The sequence below is a fragment of the Tasmannia lanceolata genome, unplaced genomic scaffold, assembly GCF_043159265.1.
Source record: "Tasmannia lanceolata isolate RefF3 unplaced genomic scaffold, GAP_Taslan_0.1 ptg000015l, whole genome shotgun sequence".
Lineage (NCBI taxonomy): Eukaryota > Viridiplantae > Streptophyta > Magnoliopsida > Canellales > Winteraceae > Tasmannia > Tasmannia lanceolata.
In genome coordinates this window covers 17,277,810-17,304,930 of record NW_027518692.1, presented here as the reverse complement: position 1 = coordinate 17,304,930, position 27,121 = coordinate 17,277,810, and the positions used below count along the sequence as shown (strand labels likewise).

The 27,121-nt window shown below is 38.1% G+C and overlaps 1 protein-coding gene, 1 long non-coding RNA gene and 1 pseudogene across 4 annotated transcripts; 1 reads left to right on the top strand and 2 right to left on the bottom strand.

Annotated features, from left to right (window-relative positions):
- Nucleotides 1–921: 921 nt before the first annotated feature.
- LOC143891803 (3,9-dihydroxypterocarpan 6A-monooxygenase pseudogene) lies at nucleotides 922–4,997 on the bottom strand (annotated as a pseudogene).
- Nucleotides 4,998–7,768: 2,771 nt separating this feature from the next.
- On the top strand, nucleotides 7,769–19,123 carry LOC143846022 (uncharacterized). 3 transcript variants are annotated; one of them, XR_013234625.1, is made up of 7 exons: nucleotides 7,769–8,289; nucleotides 8,419–8,524; nucleotides 8,761–8,814; nucleotides 8,909–8,961; nucleotides 10,531–10,564; nucleotides 13,936–14,922; nucleotides 18,828–19,123. XR_013234625.1 is itself a non-coding variant. In XM_077354430.1 (6 exons), exons 1-6 carry the CDS (start codon nucleotides 8,231–8,233, stop codon nucleotides 13,966–13,968), a joined length of 339 nt encoding a protein of 112 aa, XP_077210545.1. In that variant the 5' UTR covers nucleotides 7,769–8,230; the 3' UTR covers nucleotides 13,969–15,252. The 3 variants fall into 3 exon arrangements, 1 of the variants encoding a protein (XP_077210545.1); XR_013234626.1 differs by lacking the exon at nucleotides 18,828–19,123 and adding an exon at nucleotides 15,420–15,918; XM_077354430.1 differs by lacking the exon at nucleotides 18,828–19,123 and having other exon boundaries at nucleotides 13,936–15,252.
- On the bottom strand, nucleotides 16,879–17,729 carry LOC143846023 (uncharacterized). Its single transcript, XR_013234627.1, has 3 exons — nucleotides 17,638–17,729; nucleotides 17,480–17,529; nucleotides 16,879–17,376 (listed from the first exon to the last, which is right to left on the bottom strand). It is a non-coding gene; the product is annotated as an uncharacterized LOC143846023 (long non-coding RNA).
- Nucleotides 19,124–27,121: the final 7,998 nt, after the last annotated feature.

Sequence of the window (27,121 nt, the reverse complement as noted above, 5' to 3'; positions counted from 1 at the left end):
CATTTCACATGATTTTTACCCAAACTTCTTTGGAGTTAATGAAAATGGCATAAGAGACCAAGTGCTTGCACTCGGACGAATTGGGGGTGCTCTTCAGACCTTCTCCATTCGTAATCAGGCACGAACCCGTATATATATTTCTGGTTATCCATTGCACAGAGGATTTGATTTTGGAGTTCCATAGGTTTACCATGGATGGCGACTCTGAGTTATTTTTAGGTACATCTCGGTTTCGAGGCTTGGCTCCTGATCAGGATGTATCTCTTTCGTTTTGTATCGCCACTCGTGCTTTGTTATGAGGGTGGCATCCGTTTTGAGAGTTCATTGGCAGAGCTCTCATTTACGTGGATGATCCAGAGGATGTAGGGACCTGTTCCCTCATCACCGTCCTCGGATCGGGGTCCACAGTGGCAACATCAGTAGCCATATTAAAATGAGTATTTGCTTCCGAAAAATTGCATAGTTTTTTGTTAAAAGCTTTCCCAATTAGCTGTTGATAGCTTGTGAGAATTGCTGAGAGTTGTTGGTAGCTTGCCAACAGACAACCACCTTACACACTACCAATAAAAGAAGGGTTTTGTTAACGAGTTCCCGAAGGTCACTTGTTAAGCATCATTTAATGACCATTAGGAACATGATTTTACACATACTTTGATGGGGGAAAATCTCAAAATGGGTGTAAAAGTATAAAAGTACGTTTAAAATCATGTACCCAATGGTCATTAAATGATGCTTAACCAGTGCCCCTCGTTAACAAAACCCACAAAAGAACAACCTTACAAATTAAGGCCAATTAAAGATCATAAATCTCCCTTGTAAAACCAAATCTCCATGCAGTCAAACGAGTTTTTACACTGACTCAGGTAGGGCCAAGTAGTGTTAACTCCGTTGAGTTTTTAAGGGAGTTTTTAAAACCAGATTTTAATAATTAATCCATGTTCTGTTGCTCCAACTAAAGCCATTAAAATCTCATAAACATGACATCCTACAAACATTAAATCTTACAAACAACAAATCATAGTAGCAGAATTATTCCATTGGAAGTAATCAAAGATTTCACATGCAGCATAAATAGAGAGTTTGCAGATTCCAATAGATTTCTGTTCATATCTCAATACAATGGAATGGATGTAAGCGAGCAACGGGGACACACACCAAAGGTTGTGCCCTAGGTAGTGTCAACCCTGGTCCTTCTTTCATGTCAACCTTAGAATTCCCTTCTCCATGGCCCACCTTCCAAGTAAAACACTGAATCATATTGGCCACTGTTGCATGTATTACTTGTAGTGCTAGAGTTGCACCGGGGCACCCTCTCCTTCCACTCCCGAAAGGCAAGAGATGGAAATATTGCCCCCTAACGTCGGTCAGATTCTGGTCATTCATGAATCGCTCCGGCCGGAATTCGAGCGAATTATCCCAGTATTTTGGGTCTCTTCCAATGGCCCATAGATTGATGAAGACTGAAGCATTTGCAGGGATATCGTATCCTTTGATTTTGCAATCTTGAGTGCACTGTCGTAGACTTATGGGGCTAGCTGGGTGCAGTCTGAATGTTTCCTTTATGATTGCTTGGAGGTAAGGGAGATTTGGAATGTCTGATTCTTCTACTAGTATGTTTTTTCCGACTATGGAATCGATCTCTTTTCTTGCTTTCTCACACATAATGGGGTTGTTGATTAGCTCCGATAATGCCCACTGGGATGTAACGCTCGATGTATCGGTGCCTGCCACGAAAAGATCCTACAGGAATAGTGTTAAGTATAAATCATTAAATGACAATAACTCTAATAGCTTAAGCTTTTGGAGTAACTGGTTGTTTCACATGGTATCAGAGCAAATGCCTGGGTTCAAAGTTCAAACCTCCTCGATAGCAAAATCCACATGCAATGGGCAAACCCAAAAGAGGGGCCACATGTGCCACGTGTAGGCCAACCCTAAAAAGAGGGGCCGTACATGACGGGGAAGTGTTGAAGTATAAAAGATTAAATAACGCCTTCTCCAACTGCTTAAGCCTTTTGGAGTAATTGGTTGTTTCATGAATGAGAAATGCTTGAAGGTCTTCAAAAATGCCATTGATGATAAACTTAAGTCTTTAATCAAGTAATTCCCAAATTCAACCTTTTTCATTAGAAAAATTCTATAAGAAGAGTATTCTCTAGCAAAAAAAATGAATGCCCCGACTTTTACTTTTCAATTTACTTGGTTCCAGTAGATCAATTGGAAGCTGCTCAGAGTCCCGTCGGTTTCAAGGTATTAGTTATAAGAAAGGGAATTAATAGCCCCTTTTTCTTCCTTGGGCCACCCCCGTATAGCATAAAAGGTTTGTCAAGAATACACTAGAGGGGCCTGGCCCAGGGGAAGAGAAGGCTTTTAAAGGAAAAGTCAGACCTGTAGCAGTCTCCGTTTGGCTGTCATGGCATCATCCCATCTGAGAAAGCTTTTAAGGCAAAAATAATAATAATAATAATACAAGCAAAACAAATTATGAGGAATGATAGATGCAAGGGCCCTCTTTATGCAAGGGCTGGAGAAGGGCCCTTGAATAGATCCACGTCATTTTTAAATTCAGTTGAGAAACTGAATTCGTTGCACTTAATGACGTGGATGTATTCCAGGGCCCTTCTTTAGCCTTGCATAAAGAGGACCTTTGCGTCTATCATTCCTCACAAACTATATATACAAGCAATCACTTCAAATTCTGTTTTAATTTGAGTACAAAACAAACAGGCCTAATTCAAACATTCAACAAGGGTATTTGAAAATCCAATGTGGCTTCACTACTGCCAAGAAGTAGGGGATATATACATCGGAGATAGTCGAGTTCTGGCCGGATACATCTCAAGCAAAGCATATCACCAAGAATTGGAATGTATCGGGATACATCTCTAGCTAAACACATCACAAAATATAGGTAGGGGAGCGAATTGTCTCGGTCCGATGGACTACCGGATCCGAACTTAAAAACGGACAGGACACATTACTAGGATCTAAGGACACATGCATTCTGGGACCCTATTATCGGATCCGAAATTATTGCCCATCAGATCTAGACAATCAACAAAAGGCCACAGGACGACAATCCTAAATCCGATTTTATTATACTATTTTACTAACCATCTAATATTTTTTATAATTTTAAATATTCTTAAAGGGATATTTTGGTAGAAATAAGCCATATGATTTTTTTCGAACGATTCCTAATTTTAGTATTTTTTCATTCATCTCTCAAGTCTCGAGTCACCCTCTTCTCTTACTTCTCTAACCATTGACCCTAAGTCCCTAGCCCACTGCATTCCCGCCGCTATGGCTCACCCTTCCAAATACCAGTCACGTTTGCATTTGCCCTCTTTTAAGAATTTTAACTTCGTAGAAGTGTAAGTAGGACCTACTAGGACACTCCAATGGATAGTCCGATTTGAAATGGATCGTGACCAAGATGTCGGAGGTAGAAGTCAAAGATCACTTCGAATCCGATACTATCAATAAGAAATTTGAATGGATCGTGACTAAGAAACAGGTGTGTCTAATCCGAAGTGGATCCATTGACGCCTTTAAAAATAGTGATGTATGGGGGTGTCAACGGATCCACGTACTTCTTACTCACTATTCATTCAAATACCTTACCGGCCAGATCATACAGTGTTCTTCGGATCCTACTTCTCGAGACTCATTAATAGTCCATTTCAAATTAGACTGTCCATCGGAGTGTCCTAGTAGGTCCTACTAACATTGTAAACAATTAAAATTCTTCGAAGAGCATGGGCCAGTGACAAGGGCGAGCACAAGTATGGCAAGGGAGCAGTGGATGGGAGTGGTGGATTAGGGACTTAGAGCCAATGATTAGACAAGGTAGAGACGATGGTAACTTCGATGGGTGACAAAATACTGAATAAAAATGCATATTAGATGGGAAATGATTTTAGCACTCGAATGTCTAGATATGCTGCGAAAGCTTCTTGTCTTTTAGTGTTTAAAGGGCAGTCAAAAGGTTATTTACAGTTCCCAAAAAGCTCTTCCAATTAAAAAAAAAAGACAGATTACTTTTGGGACAGTGGAGTACTAAACTCATTTCCCTACTTAGTTTTACTAAAATACCCATTGGATAATGATTAAGTTACAAAATAATTGGAGGGTATGCCCTTAAAATAGTACAATAAAATCAGGGAAATGATAAATGCTCCCCTTTTCATTACTTGGGACCCCAGCTATTGTGTATCTATGACTGCAAAGGGACTGATGTACTTCACAATTGAAGGAATGAAGCGGCCTGATTGGCACGTACAATGAAGCTGGGTGTCCCAAGTGTTGAAAAGGGGCCTGGACCACGACTCGAACCTCCTCGGCCTCACCTTCTGTTCTAGATGCCCTCTTACTCATAGCCATCCTCGAAACCACATTGTTGGTAAGATTAGAGAGCTCTCGGCTAAGATTAACACCCTTTCCTACTTTTGATTTTTCTACTAAGAACTTCATAAAGGACCTCCTCTCTTCTCGTCTTAAGGGTTCAAACATGTCTATGGTTCGGCCACCTAGGAGCTCGGACACACATAGTTTCTTCATGAACTTCCAGTAAGGACCGTAAGGCGCGAAGGCGAAGCCATAGGTGCCATAGGTTAGATGATCAACGGCTATGGTTTTGGGGCGGGTTGCGAAGGAGAGTTCTTGGGTTTTGAGGATTTCTTTGGCGATTTCTGATGAAGAGGCGATTATGCAAGGGATGGAGCCGAGGTGGAGGTAGAGCAAAGGACCATAGTTTTTTGAGAGTTTGTATAGTGCGTGGTGGACTATTGGGCCTAAGAGGTGTAGGTGGCCAAGGATTGGTAGGGCCATTGGGCTAGGGGGGAGGCGAACCTTGGTTCGAGATTTGAAGACGATGGTTCGGACTAGGAGAGCGGTGAAGAGGAAAATGAGGAAGAGAATGGAGTAGGACTGAAGGTTGGACATGGTTGTTACATGCAAAGGGAAGAGGAATGATTGAATGGAGAGATTGAGAGAGATATGTTGTTTGTTTTCGTATATATAAAACCAATTGGGTGAGTGTGACGGGTGGGAGAGGACATGACTGAAATGGACAGACTAACAAGAAAAATGTGGCTAAGTATGATTGGGTGAGGCCTAAGCAAATTAATCGATTTAAGGCAATCATACTGATTAAACAAAAAGAGTTTTTATATGGTGGCCGACCTTTAGAGAGAGAAAACACCCCCTCCTTGATTTTAAATCTATCAAAGGCCCCCTTTTTAATTAGGCATATCTTCAATCCATTTTCTCCATTAATTAGGCATCCAATTCGCCTATCTTTACTTCCCTAGCTATATAACGTGAACAGTGGACAACTTCAACACTTTTTAAAGTCAAATCACATTAAAGGGGGCGAATGCGTACTGCAGAGGGGCGAAAATATCATCTCCCTGTTTTTTTTAGTTCTTTCAATTTATACTGATGGGACATGCACATTAATAATGATCGCACCACAACATCACCATTAGGGCTGCAACTCGGGTCAGGCGAGTCGGGTTTTGGAGAACCCAACCCTACCCGAGAAATATCTCGGGTCGGGTCGGGTTATTTTCGGAAAAGCCACGATTCCCAAACCCGGCTCTACCCATGATAAATCTCAGGTCGGGTCGGTTTTTTCACGTTGAGCAATTTTTTAAGGAAAATTCATATTTGGCAAGGCAACTCAACTCATAGAAGTAGAAATTACACTCACATTACACTTGAATCAAACAATGATGTAATTACACTCACATTACACTTGAATCAAACAATTTTGTAATCAAACAATGCTGAATCAAACACTTGGATCAATTCAACTCATAGAAGCAGAAATTACACTCACATACAATAACAGTGGGTGCGTGGGTTTTCACTTTTAACTTTTAACTAACAATAGAAAAAAAATGTACATACTATAACTTATGTAACTCGGGTCGTGTCGGGTCGGGCCCTTTCAAACCCGGCTCGACCCGAAACCCATGAAACCTGAACCCAACCCAGGCTATTTTCGGGTCGGGTCGATGCGGGTCGGGTAAAACCCAGCTCGAGTTGCAGCCCTAATCACCATCATCATTTCCCTTTATCATCTCTCCAATTTTATTTTCTTTCTTTCATTTTATGGTAATGGGACATACACATGAAAATGATCATCTCTCACTCTCTCCGACAAGATACAAAGGGGACGTTTGGATCAAGGTTTCAAATTTCGGGTTTCGGGGGAGCTTCGGACCTGGGCCGAAATTGAAAGACGCGAAATTTTGAATTTTTGGGCCGAAATTTCAACCGACCGAAATTTTGGTAATTTTGGCTGAAATTTGGGAAGGAATAAAAAATTATTTTTTAAAAAAAAAATTCGACCAAAATTTGGTACGTTTCCAATTTCGGTTTTGGAACGTTTCGGTTTTGACAGAGAAATTTTGGATTTCGGACGAAATTTAAAACCTTGGTTTGGATACATGGATTTTACTATCCATGATTGTAAAATCCTGGATTTTACAAAACTATAATCTTGATTTTATATGTTAAAGCCGGGAAATTTGATATTGATCGGCTGGTTGAGGATCTCTCTCTCTCTCTCTCTCTCTACACACGCTAAAGTTTATGGATAAGGGCTAAGGCCCTAATTGGATTGGAAGATATTTTTTTTTGGAAAAGTTTGCAAACGAATTTTTTTTCTAAAGATCATACTTGTTTTACACATGAAAAGAGATAACTTGAACCCATCCTATTTAATTTCTACTTAGAGGGGCCTTCAATTTATGAAAATATCAGTCCAAGTCAACGATAATCTTATCATTTCCCTCTGAGTCGTGAAAAGAAGAAAAAAATTACGAAGAAAAACACATTAGATAATATTCATCTAAGTCATAAATGTTTTTTCTTGCAACAATGTATCAAAAGAGTTGGAAGAGCCTAAGGAAGAATTGTTGTTCCCTTCTTCTTCTCAGTAGAATGATATCCAATCTGCAGGGAACGAAAATGCTCGATTATCCTACTTCGGGATATAACTTTCCTGACACGCCCTGATGGCACCAGAATCCGGGTTCGCGATCGATCGGTGTGTAGAGGGCCTCCGCTGGGGTCTGCAATCACAAACAAATGGGTCAGAGAGGTTCGGGGTGGGTCCCGGACGATCACTTCGATACCCAAGTCAGATTCTGGACCAACGATATAATGAACAACAAGAAATAGCTGAGGTATAATCAGGTTTACCAAGACCAATACACGGGTTCTTTTTCTGATATCTGGGTGGGTGAGTTGGGGGCAGCAGATAGGGGGAGGCATAGGGCGTCCAACGCCTCTTCCCTCTCTTGCTTAGAGTCGGAAAACCTTAATAACGGTCTAGAGCTTCCTTTAATGGTGCTTGATCCTAGATCGTCCTCCCTCCCATGGGACTTAATGGTGTATTTATGCTTTTTTTTTGCATGCAGATTCTCTTCATGGGGCGTCACATGGATCATTTTCATCATTTTAGAAAGAAAATCTTCTTTTGTTGGATTGGGTTGCCCCCCTGGTTCGACGGCGTGCGTGGCTTTTGTTGTGTAATCTTACCTATAATTGTGATGATGGAGTTTTTTTCTTGGTGGCGGGGAGATGACGTGTGGCGAAATCATGTTGTCTTACTGTTTTCTAGCATCTATCCTAATCATGATTAGATTCTTTTTCCGCATGGGTGACACGTGATGAGATACAACGGTCCTGCCGTATTTATGCCTTATCACGCCCACGACCCCCATTGGATAATCCGTGACCAAACAACTTAGGTTTGCAATTTTCCTTGAAAGCACGTAAAAAACATTCAATTAGGCTACCAAATGCCAGGGACCGAATGGCTCGATTATCTCGGGATGTAACTCTTCCTTGTAAATTAGTCTACCAAATACCGGAAAACTCAGTTTCCATGTGAAATTCGTGTGAGGTGCGTAGCAGCACCCTTCAACTCTACGCGGAGCAGCACAAGTGCGCACCACGCACCCCCGTGTATGGTAGAGCCGTACAGGTACAAAAGCAGCACGCTCTTTAACCTTATGTGGATCAGCACGAGTGCGCACTACACACCTAGTGTATCGTAGATTTACCAAAGTCCTTTTGCAATCTCACAAGGCCAGGCGCAGGAAACCGAAACTGAAACCTTCAAAGCTGCTCCCGCCATGAAGATCTTCACAACCTGAACGAGGTTTCTCTCTTTTTTTTACCAGAGTTTTGAAACCCTAATCGCTAATCCTTACTCATGGACAAATACGTGCTTCCTCGTTCCTCTTCTCCTGATACCTCCAAACCCTTGCGCAGGTATTAAAAACCCTAATCGCCATTTTCCAGTGTTTTCCAGATTTCTGTCTTTGTCTGTCTTTTCTCTTTTTTTTCTCACGCATTAGTTATTGCATTTGAGAGAATTGACTGATTGTGGGTTTTTATCAGCTATCAAAGGCATAGATGGAAGAGGACTGTTGCCGAATTGAATGGAAGATTTCTGTCAAAACAACAGCATGAAATTTCTGGTTTATTGCTCGATTCCTACTCTGAGGTTGCTGTTTCTCTTCTTCTTTTTTTGTTTCTTTTTTATATTTTTGGAATTGGGTATATTTAGGATTTTATGGTCTTGCAGTTTTGACAAGGGCATGTGATAAGACCTTTTCTTTTGTCATTATCTTTATTTTCTTCCAATTTTTTTGACATTACTGTTTTGGATATCTTTATCAATTTTATAAAGGATTGATGATTTTCCAATTTCTGATTTTTATGTTCTTATGCTATGGGAAGATAGGAGCTTTTGGGCATTGCTACAATATCGACGGTGAAAGCTGTCCGACACATGTATGAATTTTATCACTTGGTTTCTCTAGTTGGTTTTATAGCATGCTTGTTCTTTGCTTGAATTCATTTCTTAAGTTGAATAATTGTGTTGTAGCCGAGTCAAATTATCAATGACATGAATATGGATCTCCAACTACCTTTTAGAAGGTGAGTCCTTTCTTTGTATCTTTGATGCTCTATGTTTTCACATGCCGTTGAGGAATTCAATTTCTTTCACCATCTAATGCATTTTATTGGCATTTAGAACTCCTGCTTTAAAATTAAATAAGGCTTGTTTGTTGTTTTTGTTAGTTTATGTGCCTTTAGTTTCCTGGAGGCTATCTATGAATTTGGAGGGAATTTTAAGCTTTTTAGAGTTTCTTGTTGTTTTGTCTTGGTAGTGCTCAAGCGTTTAGTCCCACATTTGTTTGGGAGACTAAACTTCATGGTATATATACGGAGGTGGTTTTGTTATGGGTGCGAACCCATGAGAGCGGGAGAGAGGCTCCTTGTCGGGTGAATCTTTATTGCGGGCTAGGTTGGACCGGGACATGGATGTGTCCGTCTGATGGCTTGAGCTAGGGCCCATTCTTCTTTTTCTTCTGTTTCTTTATTTATTTTAATTTTATGATTTACCACTATTTACTACTTGTTTTAACACATTATAATGACTTAAGTGGGTAACCTCACTTTCTAACCATTTGCAACATTCCCTAATCCATCCCGTGTAGGTGGAATTACTTACAATACAATTTTAGGATTCTATAAAATAAAGTTTTTTATTGGCAGAAAGAGAGAGAAAATAGATGCCTTGTTTTCTTCTCTGCAGCACAGTTTAAATCTTCTCTTTCTTCCTAATGGTTCTATTTTCAATTGGGCAGATCGTGTGTATGTGTTCGCGGATTCGTGAGTACACACTCCTAATGTGATAAATGGTTGTGTTCTTGGGGGTGGATGTTGTGAAGCCCTTATGCACCGAGATTTTGATCCATAAATTGAGCAAAATCTACCTTACATTGTTGGAATGAGTGTATGAAAATAGTATGTAGAATGAGGAGAATGTAAACGGTGACTTCATGTTTGCTCCTTTTTTTAGAAAGATACTGCATGTTTGCTCTTAATGACATTTAAAATAACTAGGGACAACAATGAAAATTATAATGTAGAGAAGAGAAGTTAACTTATTGGATCAAGATTGCAGGTCTAGCACATGTTGATCCGACAAGACAACTTCCATTCTCTACATTCTAATTTTTCTTTTTTTCCCATTTTGAATGATTATCAATGATCGTGCAACTATTCACATTTTATTGTGGGGGCCCTGATTTTTCTTATTTTCGCATTTTGAATGATTATCAATCTCGATATTCATGACATGATAAGAAGATTTTCTACTCTATTTGTTTAGTCAAAATATCATCTAGTTGAGCGTTTATGGCAAGACTTTTGCATTATATTTGCACAATTGCACTTTAGTCGTGCTATATGAAATCACATTATCAAATATCAATGGGGCCAAGTTTTGTCCTCCTGTTATGAATTATGATTCATCTCTATATTTGTTTCCTAAGTAGTTAATATATTCTCTGTATATTTATTTGTTTCCATACTAGTTAATCTGGTGTACATATATTTGTGCTTGTGTAGATATGGGGCACCATTTTTTGTTTTAAATCTCTTAATCGATCCTCTATTTGTTCTAAATGATAATCCATTTTGAACATATTATTTTTTCAGGGAAGGTATACCTGGATTGGAATTTGAGAAGAAGGTAAATGTTCTTAATGATCATCCATTTATTACTATATGCTTTTGAGTTTTTTTAGTGGGTTGTGTAAGAAAACATTCTAGTTTCATTTTGCTTATTTTGTAATTTTTATTCATTGGTTGTGCACCCTGTTGAGCGGTTGAGCCTAGTTACGACTGCAATTTCTAGTAAATTTGGTGTGCTTTGTACCGTGAAACTTATCAGCTCGTTGATGCAGGAGCATCAATTATTTGCATGCAAACTAAATAAAGTGGAAAGGAGAAGACATAAAAAATTGTTTATTTATTATGGGAAATGATATTTGCACTCCCTTGTTTATGGGAATTTACTTCTCTTTTATCATCTGTAGAATGGAAAGGAACTGAATGATGCTTGCCCGTCTAATGCATACATGGAATTAACAACTTTAGATTACCAATGAATGTATCACCGAGCCAATAGTGCCAAAGAGATATGTGACAAAATGAAGAGCAACTTTAATTAGGCTATGATCTAGATAATAAAGTCCAGTTGACTCAAGTCCGCTCCCAATCGTCCTCTTTGCCTTTAGATCCTGAAACAAAAAAATGGGGGGAAAAGGATTTTGAGGATTGTAGGGACGGTCAGCTTACTCAAAATAATAAATTGAAAGAAAACTTCAAAACAGAAGACAGAGAAAAAGACTAGTTGTTAATGAAATAGTTAGAGTGAATATCCACGATAGGTTATTCCTTCAGATTTATGATAAAACCCTACATGACAAGAAAAAGACATAATTAACCAACAAATACACTGTAATCCCCATACAAGAAATATCCCTTATTTCCTTACTATCTACTATAGGATCAAAGGATTATACATTCCCCATTTTATAGTTAATCTCAAGTATCACATATTCATATCTCAACAGGGCTCTGGTGCACATATTTGCTCGTTGTCTATAGTTTTAGAACAATACACCGATTGTAGCTGTAAGGTAAACCGCTGGAGGTCCTATATTTCCTCATCTTTAAGGTTTCTTCGTAAGCGGATATCCCAAAGCCCTTTTCCAAACTTTCCTTCTCGAATGAAGTAGTCCGCCACCGTTGCCTCTCGATTGACTGCAATCCGAAATAGTCTCGAGTATTCTATAGAAAGCAGCACTTTACCGCACCAAAGGTCTTGCCAGAATTTTACCTCCGCGCCCTTACCCACTTTGTATCGAATTTCCTTATCAAAATCATCTTTGACCGAGCAAATAGATTTTCAAGAACCCGACCCCTTTCCACTTGCCGGTTTTTTAATGTTCCTATCCCCCTTTCCTTTCCCATATTTTGAGTCAACCACACGGTCCCAAAGAGCCATCTTTTCATTTCCATATCGCCAAAGCCATTTTCCTAGGAGGGATTTGTTACGTAACCTTAGCTTCCCAATTCCCAACCCTCCATCTCTTTTGGATTTGGTTACCCTATCCCAGTTCATTAGGTGCCTTAATTTCCTAGACTTAATAAGGCTGTGGTTCGTTTTGGGTTGAGACAGTGTGGTGTGGAACATACCATGTTTAGTCGCCGATCTTCAGCTGGCCACGTTGTACTTGTAGTCTATGTGGATGTTATAGCTGTGATTGGCGATGATGCTGCAGGATATTCAGGAGTTTAAACCTTTCTTAAGAAGGAGTTTCATATGAAAGACTTGGGAAAACTTCTGTACTTCTTGGGTATTGAAGTGGCCAAGTCTTCTCATGGTATCACACTTTCTCAATTTAAGTATGTACTCGAGTTACTTGAAGTGACCAGTTAACAATGAGGATAGGCATGTGGTAATTCCAGCTTTATCCTCCACACACCGCCATGATAGGGACTCTCACTGGGTCCGTGAAAATTGACATAGAACTCCTGCATGTAGTCATTGATCATCTCTACCGTGTAATCATTAGTTTCATTTTATTTTTGCAAAACCCATTCTACTTTTGCTGCATCCGTACAGACTGTAGAACCCATAGATGAACACTTGTATTTGGTGTCCTGTGAATAGAAAAAAAAAAAAACTCCTTTGGTTCAATGTGTACAAGCTCCTTTGGTTCATTTGTGCATATTGATCCTTAAGCATGTGTAGTGTTGTTGATGTTCTAAGTTCGGATTGAATAGTGAATTTCCTATCTAAAGCACAACACTACAAGGCAACACCTTAGTTCATAAAGACTAATCAATTTGGGTTTGCTAGCATCAAAACAATAAGGAAAAGGTAATTAGTTGAACCCATGGGAACCCTTGGGCTAACAATTTCGTTCACCTAAGCAATAATTTTTAGCAAAGAATACCAAAATACTAAAGCTAGGTGGGCATTATTTTTATATTGGACGTGTCACTTTAAAAGAACATTTTGAACAAGTTAAATCAAAAGTTCTATAAGGTTTCTAGTGCATTAGATGTCAGGAGAAGAAATTTAGCATTCTTAACATGCAACAGAGCCAAAAGAAGCATTTAAAATGCATTCTGCACAGAAGCATAGTTGCTAGGTGATCTTTCTCGGAAAATAATACGTCAAAAATGACTTGCAGAAACCAAAGGTAAATGGACTCTTGGTAATTGCAATGAGAAAGTTTTTACAATAAGACAAGAATCTAGAATGAAAACTACAAGTAATGAGATCTTTTGCTAATATAGAAAGACAATTGTTGACAAGGGGAGATGCTTCATCCTCTACAGTCGTTCCCCATTTCAAATGTATTCGAAAATGTAAAGAGATAATGTATTAATACAGAAATAAAACAAGAATGAGGAGAATGAACATTCCATCATTTCTTGCATATGAATATGAATAACATCATAGGGCGGCGGGCTAAGATGAAGCAGTTCGGGCCCTGGCATTCCTCAAGTCATTTCTCTAAATTAGAAGTCACTTTGTTTCTCTGTGAAGCACCTTTTATGAACAAGTTAATGGAATACTCACTAGTAGACGTAAATTGGAAAAGTAACAAGTGTGAATCACTGGTTTTTTGTGTTAAAGCTGACAACTAAACATGCACGCATATCTTATTGCGCCTCCTGATCTGGCTGGCCACAAGACTTTCGGGGTTCTCCCAAAAGTTTTGGCTTTGATATTTACTCGCCTTGATATACCCTATAGATTTCCATTCAACGTGTGTATGGCCCACTTGTGGTACACCAGATCAAATGGACCCAATTACCGAACCCACATGCCACATATATGTTGGGATTACCCGCCTCCCAAAATTTTGGGATGCCTGAACTTCCATCACAAATGACTAAAGCTTGCTATACTGTTAGATTTGGGATGGATGGTTAGGGGAGGTTTATTTGAAAGGAGAAATGAAAACAATTTTGCTTTAGTATTTTATTCTCAATTACAGCTCCATGCATCTTTTGAAGCCGAAACATCTTGTTTGTTTGCAGGTACATCCAGAGCACCTCTGCCACATCAGATGAGAGATGGATTGTTTGAAGGGCTTGATTGGCTCGAAAATATAATTTAAATCGATGAAACACTGGATCACAAATTCATAACAGTATGATGTTGGTTGCTGAAGAAAATCACCAAAGAAAAGATTGAGCAGACCTTGTCAAACAATGGATGCAGAGAAAGATACATTGGGATGGAAGAGCAACAGTCTGTGGACTTATCCTCTCAAGAAACTGAGAGAATGTGATAAACTCTTACTTCCATGGAGGGTTTTCAACCTGCAAAACATTAAAAATGAGCTTTCAGTTGAACTGATCACTTCAAGCATCAAAGAATCTATCAATTGTAAATGACCAGGAAAGCTTTAACATCAGAAAGTACAGTTATGTGTCAGAAATAAGAACCTATTTTACCTGGATATGGATACAAGTATCCTTCCAAAAAAAGGATAGGGATGCAGGTAAGTGATATGGCAAATGTTGGGGTATGGGGAACGAACTTCGAAAATGTTGAGATATGAGTATGGCAAAAATCCAATAAGCATTTGTAGGGTACAGTAAGGACTTGAAATATAGGATTCTTCAGACCATCATGGTACTGTCTGCCCTTAACTATCCAGCAAAGGTGACTTAGTTGCATAAAGCAGTTTTGTAAGTTCAGGTTTTAAGAACTCGGTACAGAAAATGGAAAGAAAAGAAAAAACAGTGAGATAGATACTATCATAAGCATATCCGTGTCCTTATCCTTGTCATACACAACAAGTTCTGAAGGAGTAATGCAATAGGAGTGAACACAAGTCATCCAGGAAGGAGAGTTAAATTTATGCCATGAGACAATCATACAGATACAAGAGCTGCGAAGGGACATTTTGGTTCCTGACTGCTGTTTTGCTGGTGGTGAGGAGCTCATGTCTCTTAATGCTTGGTTTGGTCCAGCTGGGACGGTTGCACCATGATCTACACCATAATCTTTTTGCTCAGGTATTTCAAACTTCTGTATAGTTCATTGAGAAATGCTGATAGGAAGCCTAACATCCCAAGCATATATCATAATGTCCAGTATGATCATCCTAAATTTTGTTTGGAAAATTTTCTCGTTGTTTTACTTCTAGTAACCGATAGGAATCCAGAACCTTAAAAAAAACGGACGAGAACCCAGATAGCTAGGTCTAGGGAAATAGAATAGGAAGTTTTATCGAGGCCTGTGACCCAATCCCTTCACCAACATTTCCAGTGTTCTATGATAAATTCTACTTTTGAAAGTTATGTTGTTACCATTATGCTTATAGTGCATAACTTTTTTTGTCTCTCTGCCTCTCTTTCGAAATGCTTGTTTTATTTATTGTTTGTGAAATGCATTTCTAAAAAATGGCTCTGGAGAATTAAACTAATGAACAAGATTGTGGAGATGATGAATCTGAATCATTTTGTAGATATGTTAATAAAATCGACTAATCTAGAGTGAATGTCAATCATAGGAACAAAGTGATGCCATTGCAAAGACACACAAATCAAACCATACACTGAAGAAAAGGCAACTTGCTGATTGGGCAGCAAAGGAGTCCAACCTTAACAATGAACTCAATGGGAAGTTTCTTCGATTCTATCAAAGAATGTTGCTGAAACTTCCACAATTTCCGTAAATTTGAACAAAAGAAGCTCATTTGCAAGGAGAATCAATGTTCTTTGAAATTAGGACAGCAATGTGCAGTTTGAGCCCAGCAACAATTCAATTTATAAAAGTCTTTTAGTCAACAAACAATTTCATCTATTCTAAAGCAAAAGAAGGGTTGGAAACAGAAATAGAGGTATAAAATTTTAGTTCCAAAATACCCCTTGCTGTCTACAACTTATGAAGACTTTGCAAACTGCTTGTTACAATATCAAGGAAGGGAGATTGCATCCATTGTCGAGCTTATTCAAGAAAACAAAACAATTTGTAGATAAACTTAACCATCTCAAAAGCAGATTGACCCACATTCTTTGTTGCTCCACTTGTAAAAGTTTAATCTCCGCTATGGTTTTCTATGTTTCGCTCAATGGTTCAACATATATGGCTGCAACTGCATGAGCCATATCAAAATTATAGGAAGACATTCATCATTTCCATCCACATGATATCTACAACATGTACTTGGCGAGATCTTTTTACTCCTTGGCTATCACTTCACCTCAAGTTGAAGGATAAAAAGAGAATAAGACACAGGTCACAATTGCATTTATCATTAAGTTCAGAAAGATAAAAAAACACAAGTCATTTTTATTGGCCTTGCACAAAACCTTAGGTCTTCCAAAAAAAATTGGGAAACATAAAAATCTGTTTGTTCTTGACACTGCACTAACCACAGTGTCAACAACATTCAGCTCACTAATGTCACAATTGGGTTTCTTCCTCATAAATTTGCATCAAAGTTTCAACAATTGGCTGTCAAATGTTCTCACTCTGGATAAACTTGTGAGATGCTTAACTTCCAAAAAGTTATTAACTTCAGGCAATGCACCAAATGTCACTAACTGCAATGAAGAATTTTTAGGCTCACTGTGGCATTATCTCATGAGTCATGACATGATTCAAATGTTTAACATTTTGTTGAAGTTGAGCATGAGATTAAGTAACCACGGATACAACAAAATACATGGGCAAAGATGAAGAATCAATTATGAGATTGTAAACTTCCGCAAAAAAAAAAAAAAAAAAGGTTCCTGCCATACATTTCGTGATTTAAAATTTCGATGAAGATCTGCTTGATAATGAGTATCTAATATGGAAGCTTCATAAGCTTTAACACCAAGTCTAGAAGGTAAGGGAATGTTACAAATAGTATTAATTATTGTAAAGACTACCCTCATTAAATCTAAAATTTAATCTAAAAACTGCATAAAGCCGTTCAATATTAATAATTAAGGGAAGTAATTAGGGGCATTTGATGACTAAATTAAAAAGGCTAGTAACAATTAAAAGGAAAACGGTTGGAAATTATGAGAAAGGAAATCACGATCTCAAAATTTCAAGAGGAGAATGGGCAAAAATAAAGATTTTCTTTATGGATCGTATTTATTTTGTGGTAACTTCCATCCTTGCTTAGAAAAGCTTAAAAATCCCACCCAAATCAATTACATACCTCATTGTTAAGATCAAAAATCAAGAGAAGAAGAGGGGAAAGAATACAGTGAGAGAGAGAGGAAGAAAAAAGAGGTTCGGACGGTTCTTGGACGGGAAACCCATCTTGATTCTTCGTCTTCCCCATTCACCGTCACCGAGAGGTATGTTGATTTTTAATTTCTTGAAATCCCTTGCATCTTCTTCATCAAATTTTTGGAAACTATGGAATTTCATCCCCAAAACCGTGTATGCTATGGAACCCTTTCTGTTTATTCTGTAAAACCCATTTCTTTTTCACGATTTCTTCCATGCCCTCTATCGCACTCCAAAACCTGCAAAACCACATCTCGTTAAAAATGAAAATAGGGTTTCTGCAAACCAAAGAAGCAGATGCAAAAAGGAAAAATAAAATAAATAAAATGATCTATACATTACCCATTTCAATTTCACGAATTTTCCTTGCCCAAATCTCCAGCTTCAAAAACCTGCAGAAAACCGACATCTACGTTAAAATGAATTTAGGGTTTCTACAACTAAGAAAGCAAGATACAAAAAGAAAAATAAATAAATAAATAAAATGATTTATAAATTACCCATATCAATTCCACGATTTTTCCGTGCCAAATCTCACGATTTAATCACCTGCAAAAACTCTCATCTTCGTTAAAATGAAATTAGAGATGCTGTAAACAAATGAAGCAAGGCAGAAAGAGAAAAGAAAGAACGAAAATTTTAATACTTATGCCCTTGTTTTACCTTGAGACACCCCCCTTTTTGTTTATTCGTTTTCTTAAAAAAAAAAAAACACAGTACATATGTATGGGTATAAATGTTCTTTTGAATGGTAATGCGTATAAACTAATGTATACGTAAAAATCTGTGTATAATAACTAAATAGACATGGTACAATTTTGATATATAAATTAGTGTATAAACTATGTATCTCATCCTTGCCAGGTTATCAATCTTCCCACCTCCTCTAGGGGGGCTCGTCAAATTTTATCCACAAATCTAACTAGAAGGCAGGTGACAGTTAGATCTTGCCTTGTAATAGTTTTCAATATAATTTGTCTATGCAATGTAGCTCTACTTATAAAATTTTGCCTTATTGATACCTGCTTAGTTAATTTATACTTGCTTGCCTGGAATAAAATGAATTGGAATGAAAAATAAATTGTTCTAAAATATTATGCGAAGTAATGCAGGAAGGGAGACAAAGGTAATGTACTTTAATTTCCTAATTGCATATCATACATGGGGGAGAGTGAAGGGGAACTTAAGGGTGTGGTGGTATCATCCTGGGACCTAAGGTCCAAAGGCCAACGCGAGAAGCGTGTACAGCCTTTCGTTGGCAAACCATCCAAAAGGGATAGTATCCCCGAAACGGCTCGGCATTAAATGCGAGACCGAAATCCGAGTCCATAACGCTACTACTTTTAGACAGGGGTAGTGGGTAGTCGTGCGGCAAGGACACCGGCAAAAAGAAAAAAAAATGGGAAAGTCAGAAAAGAACTGACAGAAAAATAAACTGGGGAAAAGCCGGATGTACCTGGGGAATGTGCTGTCTCAATTTATATAATCGTTGCATACATAGTATAAATTTGGATTATTGTCACTCCTGTTATTTATATTGCAATCAATAGCGTAATTCCTTTCCAGTTTTTATTATTGTTGCTATATATTGCTGAGGATCTGGATTATATTGCCTGTACTTTTATATTGTCTCTCTTACTCTGCTCGGTCTCTGGAGGACCCTGCTCTGACGTTGTTTACTCCACCACAGGGGTTGAGGCGTTAGATGGTGGAGCGTTTGCAAATGAAGGAACCTTGGGATAAGGGACTGTGTGATCAGAGAGTTCGTTTCTGGGGTTTTTGCATTTCGACGTCTTGAGTCATTTACCATTTTTATTTCTATCAAGACTTTATTTAGTTTGGACTTTGGTAATTTAAAACTTTACTTTTCTTTTGAAGTATGAGTATTGAAATTGTTATGGTAAGACATATTTAATTTGGAATAAGACTTTATCGTGATTGCTGATTATAAAAAATAAATAAAAATATTTCCATGATTTTTGCGTTCTTTTGCTCGTAGCGACTTGACGGAAATCGGATCGTTACAATTATTGACCCAAAGAGCACTACGTGCTTCTTTTCATGGATGTAACCTTCTAGAATAACAAGGACTATAGCTTAGTTATAGCTTAGTTAGGTAGAGCCCCTTATTTATACTTGCGCCAATGCTTTATGCAATATCATCTTTAATTGTTTGATCTTTTATCAGAGATATAATCTTTTTGCTTAACTATTTTAAAGGGTGTCCTATGAAGCATTCAAATAAATTATAAACTCTTTCTTTTCTTTTTGCGTGTTGAATGAAGAAAAATCTTATTGGTGATGAAAGGTGAATAAGAGCCCAACAACCGAATTGGTCAACACAAAGAGAAATAAAACACTAGTGAAGAGTACATAAAATTGTTAGACATCCGGGTTAGGAAATCATACATCTCTATAGGAAATCATACATCTCTAAACCCTCCCTTTCAACACCAGCCTAGCTAACCTATCCGCTGGTTAGCCATATCTTCTTACATGCCTGTAAGTAATGGTGTAATACCCGGGCCACCCACCAACACACACATTAATATTTTTCCTTCTTTCTTGAATTGAGTATCATTACCAGAGTTGAGCCAATGACCATTATTTTGAAATTGAGTGTGCTTGTCAAATTAAGCCAATAATGTTCCCTTAGGGGGTGGCTTTATCAATTACATTAGTGGGCATCAATTGGAGTCCAAGGCAAGGGGTGTCTTTACGAATTTAACTAGTGGTTAAAAGTTGAGCTCTTGGGCATGGAGTGCCCTTATCAATTGGAGCAAGACTATCAATCTTTACATGGGGTGTACTTATCAATTTGGGAGTAGGTAACAAATGAATTTTTGGCTCATGTTTGCAAGTGTCTTGAAGTGAGGAATCGGATTGGGGATAGAGGGCCCCACTCCATTTATATCTCCATGCCTCCCATAGCCTGCAAACAAAGACCCACTTCTTTACCTCTTCCAACCAACTCACCACACCCCATTCTTCCTCTCCATCTTTTGCATTTAATGAGATACCCTCTCCCATAACCCCACCCTTTATCTTTATTAAGAGACTACACTCGTAACACTCCCATGCCTCTTCACCATCCCCCATAAATGTCAACCCAGCACATCTATAAGAGCCCCACCGTCTTCATTATCTCTCCCCATCTCCATCTATTGTTCTATAGTACCCCATCACCACAACCCCTCCTCATCTCTCCATTTCCCATCTACCTCCACCTATTTTACCCATAACAACCTATCACCTTTTGAACTATGTGCTCCACCACCCCATCCCCTCTCAGTGGGTTTCATTTTTCCACCCACAGATCATATCTTTGGCCTTGGTTACACAAGAATTATAGCAAAGCTGAACCTCTTCAACCGAGTGAAAATCGTGGATTTGCCAATAACTACTTGCCCACACACTACTTCATTCTTCTTTATCCATAAGTAGTGTTGCTGCCATGCTCACTGTCCGCGCAAGAATCTCCTCTCGTACATCTAGTAGCCAACGAGGTCATTGATATATGTAAGGTAAGTTCTATATATATTCCAAGCTCTCTTGCTGCCATTTTAATTTGACACCAATTAAGAGTCCTATGAGAAATATCTATATAGAGTTTCATCATCCAAGCAGCCCTTTTTCAACTAAACTATAGCCGCTTGTTGTCCTTGATTCAACACTCCCATGTTTTGAAAAAGCCACCCATATAAGATACAGAGCAAAGTGTGATGACTCTTGCACACTATGGACCACGAGCCTCAGATCAATGTTCTTAAAAAGGAACATTACACAAAGTGACATTTGCATTTCCACTGTCAAAAGATAATTCGGTGTTTAAAATACCTTTCCTAGGATTTGATAAGGTAAATGGCCTGCTTATAAGCTAAAATCATTATCCTTGGACATCACTAATTACTTGTGGTTTTGTCAATGTGATCAGTCTCGTATGGACACAAGCGTGGCCCATTCTCTGTGCCCAACCTTCTCACTAATTGATCCTAGCCCTTGCACTATTAGCCCAAGCTAAGGATTTTGCTAACATAAGCTAATGCCTTGATATTTTTGGCCATAATATGACATATGGGTCTCAGATTAGAGATATGACTTGGACCATATGGGTTGCCTCATGATAATCCACCAAATCAACGGTCTTGATTACATCGCTCTACAACACTATCAAAGCGTTACCGCGGCATTTTTTAACTTTGCAGACGACATCTGTACCTAAAGACACTAACAAATTGGCACTTGTCATAAGATATTTGGATTTTAAGCGAGAGGTAGGTGATCCTATACCCATGTTAGTATATTATGTGTGCCATGCTATTTATATCTACTATTCACGTTTCTTTTTCACAATTTATATGTGGGATTGGTATTTACTTTCTGTATTGACAAAAATGGTGGATTTAATATCTTAACTTGTTATATGCATGCCATCCATGTTTCCCACTTTACAACTTAGATATAAAGATTAGTATTCTCTTTAAAATATTGGAAGATACTTTAGATTTGAAGTATTAAACTTGGTTTATGCTTTGAATACTTGATGTTGGTAGGATTTGGGAACTCAGTATAATCGCTTTAATTTAGTACCTTATTCCAAACATGATTTTATAAAAATATATTGCAATGAGATTGTACATTTCAATTTCATGGATTTAGAACTGGAGAGTTCCAAATGGTTTGAAACATGGTGAAATATTATTTGGATGATATTAGAAGAAAACGAATTGAAATGTTTTTTCCTATAGTCTTGGTATGGAATGGGTTCCACTAGTAAGGTTGATCTCTAGTGGGGACCTAGTACCTAACCTACCAGTGGGTGAGTACACTGGTCATGATCACGTAGACCGGTCAAGTTTATTTGCTCATAAGGTTGATCTTGAGCTGCCAGTAGAGAGTCCTCTGGCCATTGATATTACCATATTGCACGCTTTAGGACCTGGGAGTCCTGCAAACGAGTGTTTGCCTTGGGGTACGCTACTTGCCAATAAGGTTGAAAATTGGCCACAGAGAAGACTGATTACTACTCCTTATCATTGTTTTTTATTTTCCAAAGTGGAATATTGTAAAACCATGTGGTTTGAACTACTCCTTATCATTGTTTTTATTTTCCAAAGTGGAATATTGCAAAACCATGTGGTTTGAAGTACTCTTTATCATTGTTTTATTTTCCAAAGTGGAATATTGCAAAGCCGTGTGGTTTGAAGTACTATTTATCATTGTTTTTACTTTCCAAAGTGAAATATTGCAAAACCGTGTGGTTTGAAGTGCTTATTATCATTGTTTTTCCAAATTGGAATATTGCAAAACTATGTAGTTGAAAGTGCTTTGTGCAAAAGTAATTATTTTACCATATATGCATGTATGTTTCTACTAGCTGATGTAGATTCGGAAACCTACTGGCTATTTGCTTATGTGGATAAAAAATTTCAAGCATCGAAGAACAGTAGACTGATCTTAGTTGGATCCCTAAGGAGAAGATCGTTGGAGAAGGTTTCAGCTTCAGTGTGGTTACTTGTAGTTCAGTTCTTCTGACTTTGTACTGAAGGTGTTGTAATAAATAACTAGTTATGGTGTAATAAGTAATCAGAAACTCCTTAGACTAAGTGTTTTAAATAAATTATGTTTCCATGAATTTTTAGCAGCTATGTATATTATGGATGATAAAATGAGGCTGCTGTCGCGCTTGTCCTGGGCCTGCACACCTCAGGCCAGGGCATGACAAATGGATGCTCCCGCCACCCACTCGTGGAACTCATCAAACTAGGCCGCAAATCTCCATGGATGAGGATGACCCTTCTACAGCCATATGATGACATTCAGAGTCTCACTCTACAATATGCATGTCCATAATGTTTTCCTCCATAATCCTTATGTCTCGGAGAAGTCTCCATAATCCTTAGTCCAGTTAGAAATTAAGGGGCCGTTTGGATACGCGGATTTTAGAATCCAGGATTTCTTCAAAATTGTAGCCAAGAGACAAGAGAAGAAGCGGACCAGCCGTCGTTTTTTACTTCTCGTCCTTCTTCCCGTCAGCAAGAGAGTAGCAGATCCTCTCATATTTTCAGGTTTTAGAAATCTCAGGATGCAGGAGAGATTTTTAAAACCTGAATATCTCACTTAAAATCCAAGAAACGCTGTCGGGACAGCATACAACAGCTTATCATGAACCCTCTTTTACACTGTTTTCAAACTAAAAACCTGGATTCTAAAATCCGCGTATCCAAACGGCCCCTAAAGAATTGATCATTAAGATTTTATTTAGGCCCCTCATAAATCTCCACTATAATTTCACGAATCACTTTTCCTATACTTTACCACAGGTAATTCTGGGATTTTCTCTCCTAATCAGCCATAGAGCTGATGAAAAGAGAATATTTCACAGCATGTTCGCCCTCTTTTCACCCCTAGAGTGGCACCACCATTTCCAGGGTAGTAACACTGGAAATCAAGCAGGTTGAAAACTATGTAATTTTCTATTATTTGTTGAGAGCCTATACAATGGATTGGGCTTCTATATATAATTTGATTTTCCTCTTGCTCGACTGTATTTAAACAATCAAACATCCCTCATTAATGGATGAATGTCTATGCTAGTACTCATTGCAACGTGTTAATAGAAGTCTATGTGGTACAATGTGATGAATGTCTATGCTAGTACTCATTGCAACGTGTTAATAGAAGTTGACGAATTAACTATAGAGTTCCTATTTATTTTATATTTAATTATATTTTATATTTTGAGTAACATTGGTGTTGTTGGATACTTGGATCTTCCCGTGTGACTTTTTCATTCCATGGAAAACTTAAGGGAAATGATATTTACGCCCCCTTTATCACCAGGGAAACCCATTTGCCAGCGTACTTTGCAATCAAAGCCACTGAATTTTTCTGACATAAAGTACATCAACCCCCTTTTCGCCATTGATACACTGACACTTGGTGTCCCTGGTGATCAAAAGGGACGTAAATATCACTTCCCGAAACTTAATTCATAAAATCTTCTCATTATTTTACTAAAACAATACTTTGTTCAAATAATATCTAGTGATCACTCGTGGTTTGATGCGACTTACCCCGATCGCGCATCTCTGCGCAGCAATATCGCATCAGAGGGTGAAAGGCGGTCTGCTGGCTGAAGAAGAACAGACCTAAAATATGATTTTTTATGGTGTAAGGGCTTACAACTATACGGTGGAGGTATCAACCCTTACAGCTGTTGGGTGAAATATCAAGGGTGGATACCTCTACCGTGTAGTTGTAAGGCCTTACACCATATAATTTCTCCATATGAGTTTAATACATATATATATATATATATATATATATTGAAGTGTGGAAAATTTATTAAAGAAACCAACAAAGTACAAGCAAACCGACTGAGAAGGTTGGAATACGAAATACAAACAAATAATAAGGGATACTATATAACACAAAGAAGCCCCCTTCAAGGATGTAGATAATCAAAAACTTCCATACTATCTCTTTGAGCACCCACTCTAGCCGGACTATCCGCCTCTCGCTATTAGCTGATCTTTTAACGGGCTGAAAAGAAACATCATAAGTCGCCACCCAATCCAGAAGCTCCTAAATAAAGTGGGCAAATCTCAAGGGTGAGGGTTCCTTCCCTCCAACCATCTTCTAACATTGTGTGAATCACCTTCCACTATTAACCTATTCATTTCTTTCCCTCTCAATCAACCTAGGTAGAGGGTGATGCAGTCTCCAAGTTGGACCCCTCGTCCCATGGGAAAATTGAAACTTAATTTTGATGGATCTAGTTTTGGAAATCCCGGTCCTTCAAATTTATTTCTAATGATTACTTTTGGAGATGCTGGAAAGAGGCGTGTAAAGCTAGGTTGCAGAGGGAGATGCAAACTCCAAGTTGGATCCCTCCTCTCATGGGGAAATTGAAACTTAATTTTGATGGATCAATTTTGATGGATCTAGTTTTGGAAACCCCGGTCCAGCAGGTATAAGAGCCTAGAATGTCTCTTAAGAGGGACCCCCGTATTCACTAGATGGTCATTTTGTTTTTTGAGACCTATTGGAAATATAATATGTTACGTGACCCAATGGGTCCCACTTGGCTGAAACAAATCACTTTAGATTTCTGTTATTTTTTTATTTGTTTTCTAGTTGTTTAGGATAAGTAGGAGTCTTACTGATAAGTATTAGCTAGATTAGAGATCTTTTACAAATAACATGTACGCATCCTTTTTCGTGGAATGAAGAAAATTGTTCTAGAAAGTGTCTTGTGCACAAAGGAGGACAAATCCTTCCCTCGAAGTGGATCAAGAGGCTGATCTTCCCTATGAGAAGATCAAATCCATTGCGAACCGATTTGGGAACGTAACAAGTGGTATCAGAGCAGTCGGTCCTGCGCCATGACTACATTCGGTGAGATTTTGGATTCCGTGTATGAAGATTTTCAAAACCTCAAAGCATCTTTTTCGAAAAGGATAGAAGAGCAACAACGATTTGGACAAGGTTTGGACGAAATTAGTATAATGATCGAGGAATTGTGCAATGATGAAGAAAAGCGGAATGATGGCGACAAGGCAGAGTTAGTTGAATACATTACCAAAGAGCAAGTTGATTCAACTATTAGATCGTTCTATCATTTTGATGCACTGCCATGAAAAATTGCATTTCTTTACAACTTGGATCACATCGGATTTTGAAGGCGGGGTTCGAACGATCACGGTCTCTATTCTTGAAGAACATGAAAGGTGAATATTAGCTATGCCCAATAGGATTGATCCTGGTGGAATAAATTGTTCTCTCCAATAATCCAACCTTGGAACAAGGTTGATTCCAAGGGGGGTGAAATGTTACGTGACCAAATGGGTCCCACTTGGCTGAAACAAATCAATTTAGATTTCTGTTATTTTTAGATTTGTTTCTAGTTGTTTAGGATAAGTAGGAGTCTTATTGATATGTATTAGCTAGATTAGAGATCTTTTATAAATAACATGTGCGCATCCTTTTTCGTGGAATGAAGAAAATTGTTCTAGAAAGTGTCTTGTGCACAAAGGGGGACGGACCCTTCCCTCGAAGTGGATCAAGAGGTTGATCTTCCCTCTGAGAAGATCAAATCCGTTGCGAACCGATTTGGGTTCATAACATAATACATATTTTGAATTGCTTTTCAATGATTGGACAATCTTTTGTTGGCCAGATTCTCCTCTTAGGCATTACTAGTAAAAAGGCACGTGCAGCGTCTTAATGAACTATTCCTATTGACAAATGAATTTGATAATAATCTTTAAGCAACAACGACAAGTATGGAGCTAATACAATTTTTGAAATGTATGATACAGAAAAAGCATAAGATGTGAGGAGCCATAAATGTGCAGTGCAATTTGAAAAATACATCTATCAAAAGCATGTACAAACCTCAGTTCTAATGGAAATTATTGTTGGAACTACATATGTTGATGAAAACAATGAAGTTTATATATGCTTAAGCTAATTATATAGATTTTGACTGACATGGTTTGACCAATACATCCTGCATTTTTCCTTTGTCGAACATTGATTTGATCAGTTCCTCACTTTGGACTGAAAATTGGTCTGAACTTTGCGTTACCTGCATTTTCTATCTTAATATTTGAATGAGGGTTTTAAAGGCCAAAGGGGAGTAATCGATATCATCTTTTGGGCATTTTGTCATAACCTGAACTTAGTTACCTCACATAGTGGACAAAATTTTAGATGTATGTCTAATCTCAACTCTGTTCAGTCAATATAACCGAACAAATTCACTAATTAACAGAATCATCTAGTATAGACAATAAATACCATTGAGTTGTTAAACCATTCCGTCCAAACAAATAAATCACAGATCAAAAGCTCCCTTGGGAGGGATATAATCAAAATTTATAATCATAATTGCCAACAAAACATAATACACAAAAAATAAATATACATAGAAGAGATAAACACACAAAAGCAAGAAAAGCAAATATCAAAGTATTCATA

What these genes read in the sequence shown, in the direction of transcription:
- LOC143846022 (XM_077354430.1), top strand. Translation starts at nt 8,231, where the DNA reads ATGGACAAATACGTGCTTCCTCGTTCCTCTTCTCCTGATACCTCCAAA. An exon ending in ACCTCCAAACCCTTGCGCAG is followed by an intron (nt 8,290 to 8,418) that starts GTATTAAAAACC and finishes GGTTTTTATCAG; the next exon opens with CTATCAAAGGCATAGATGGA. An exon ending in CTCCAACTACCTTTTAGAAG is followed by an intron (nt 8,962 to 10,530) that starts GTGAGTCCTTTC and finishes TTATTTTTTCAG; the next exon opens with GGAAGGTATACCTGGATTGG.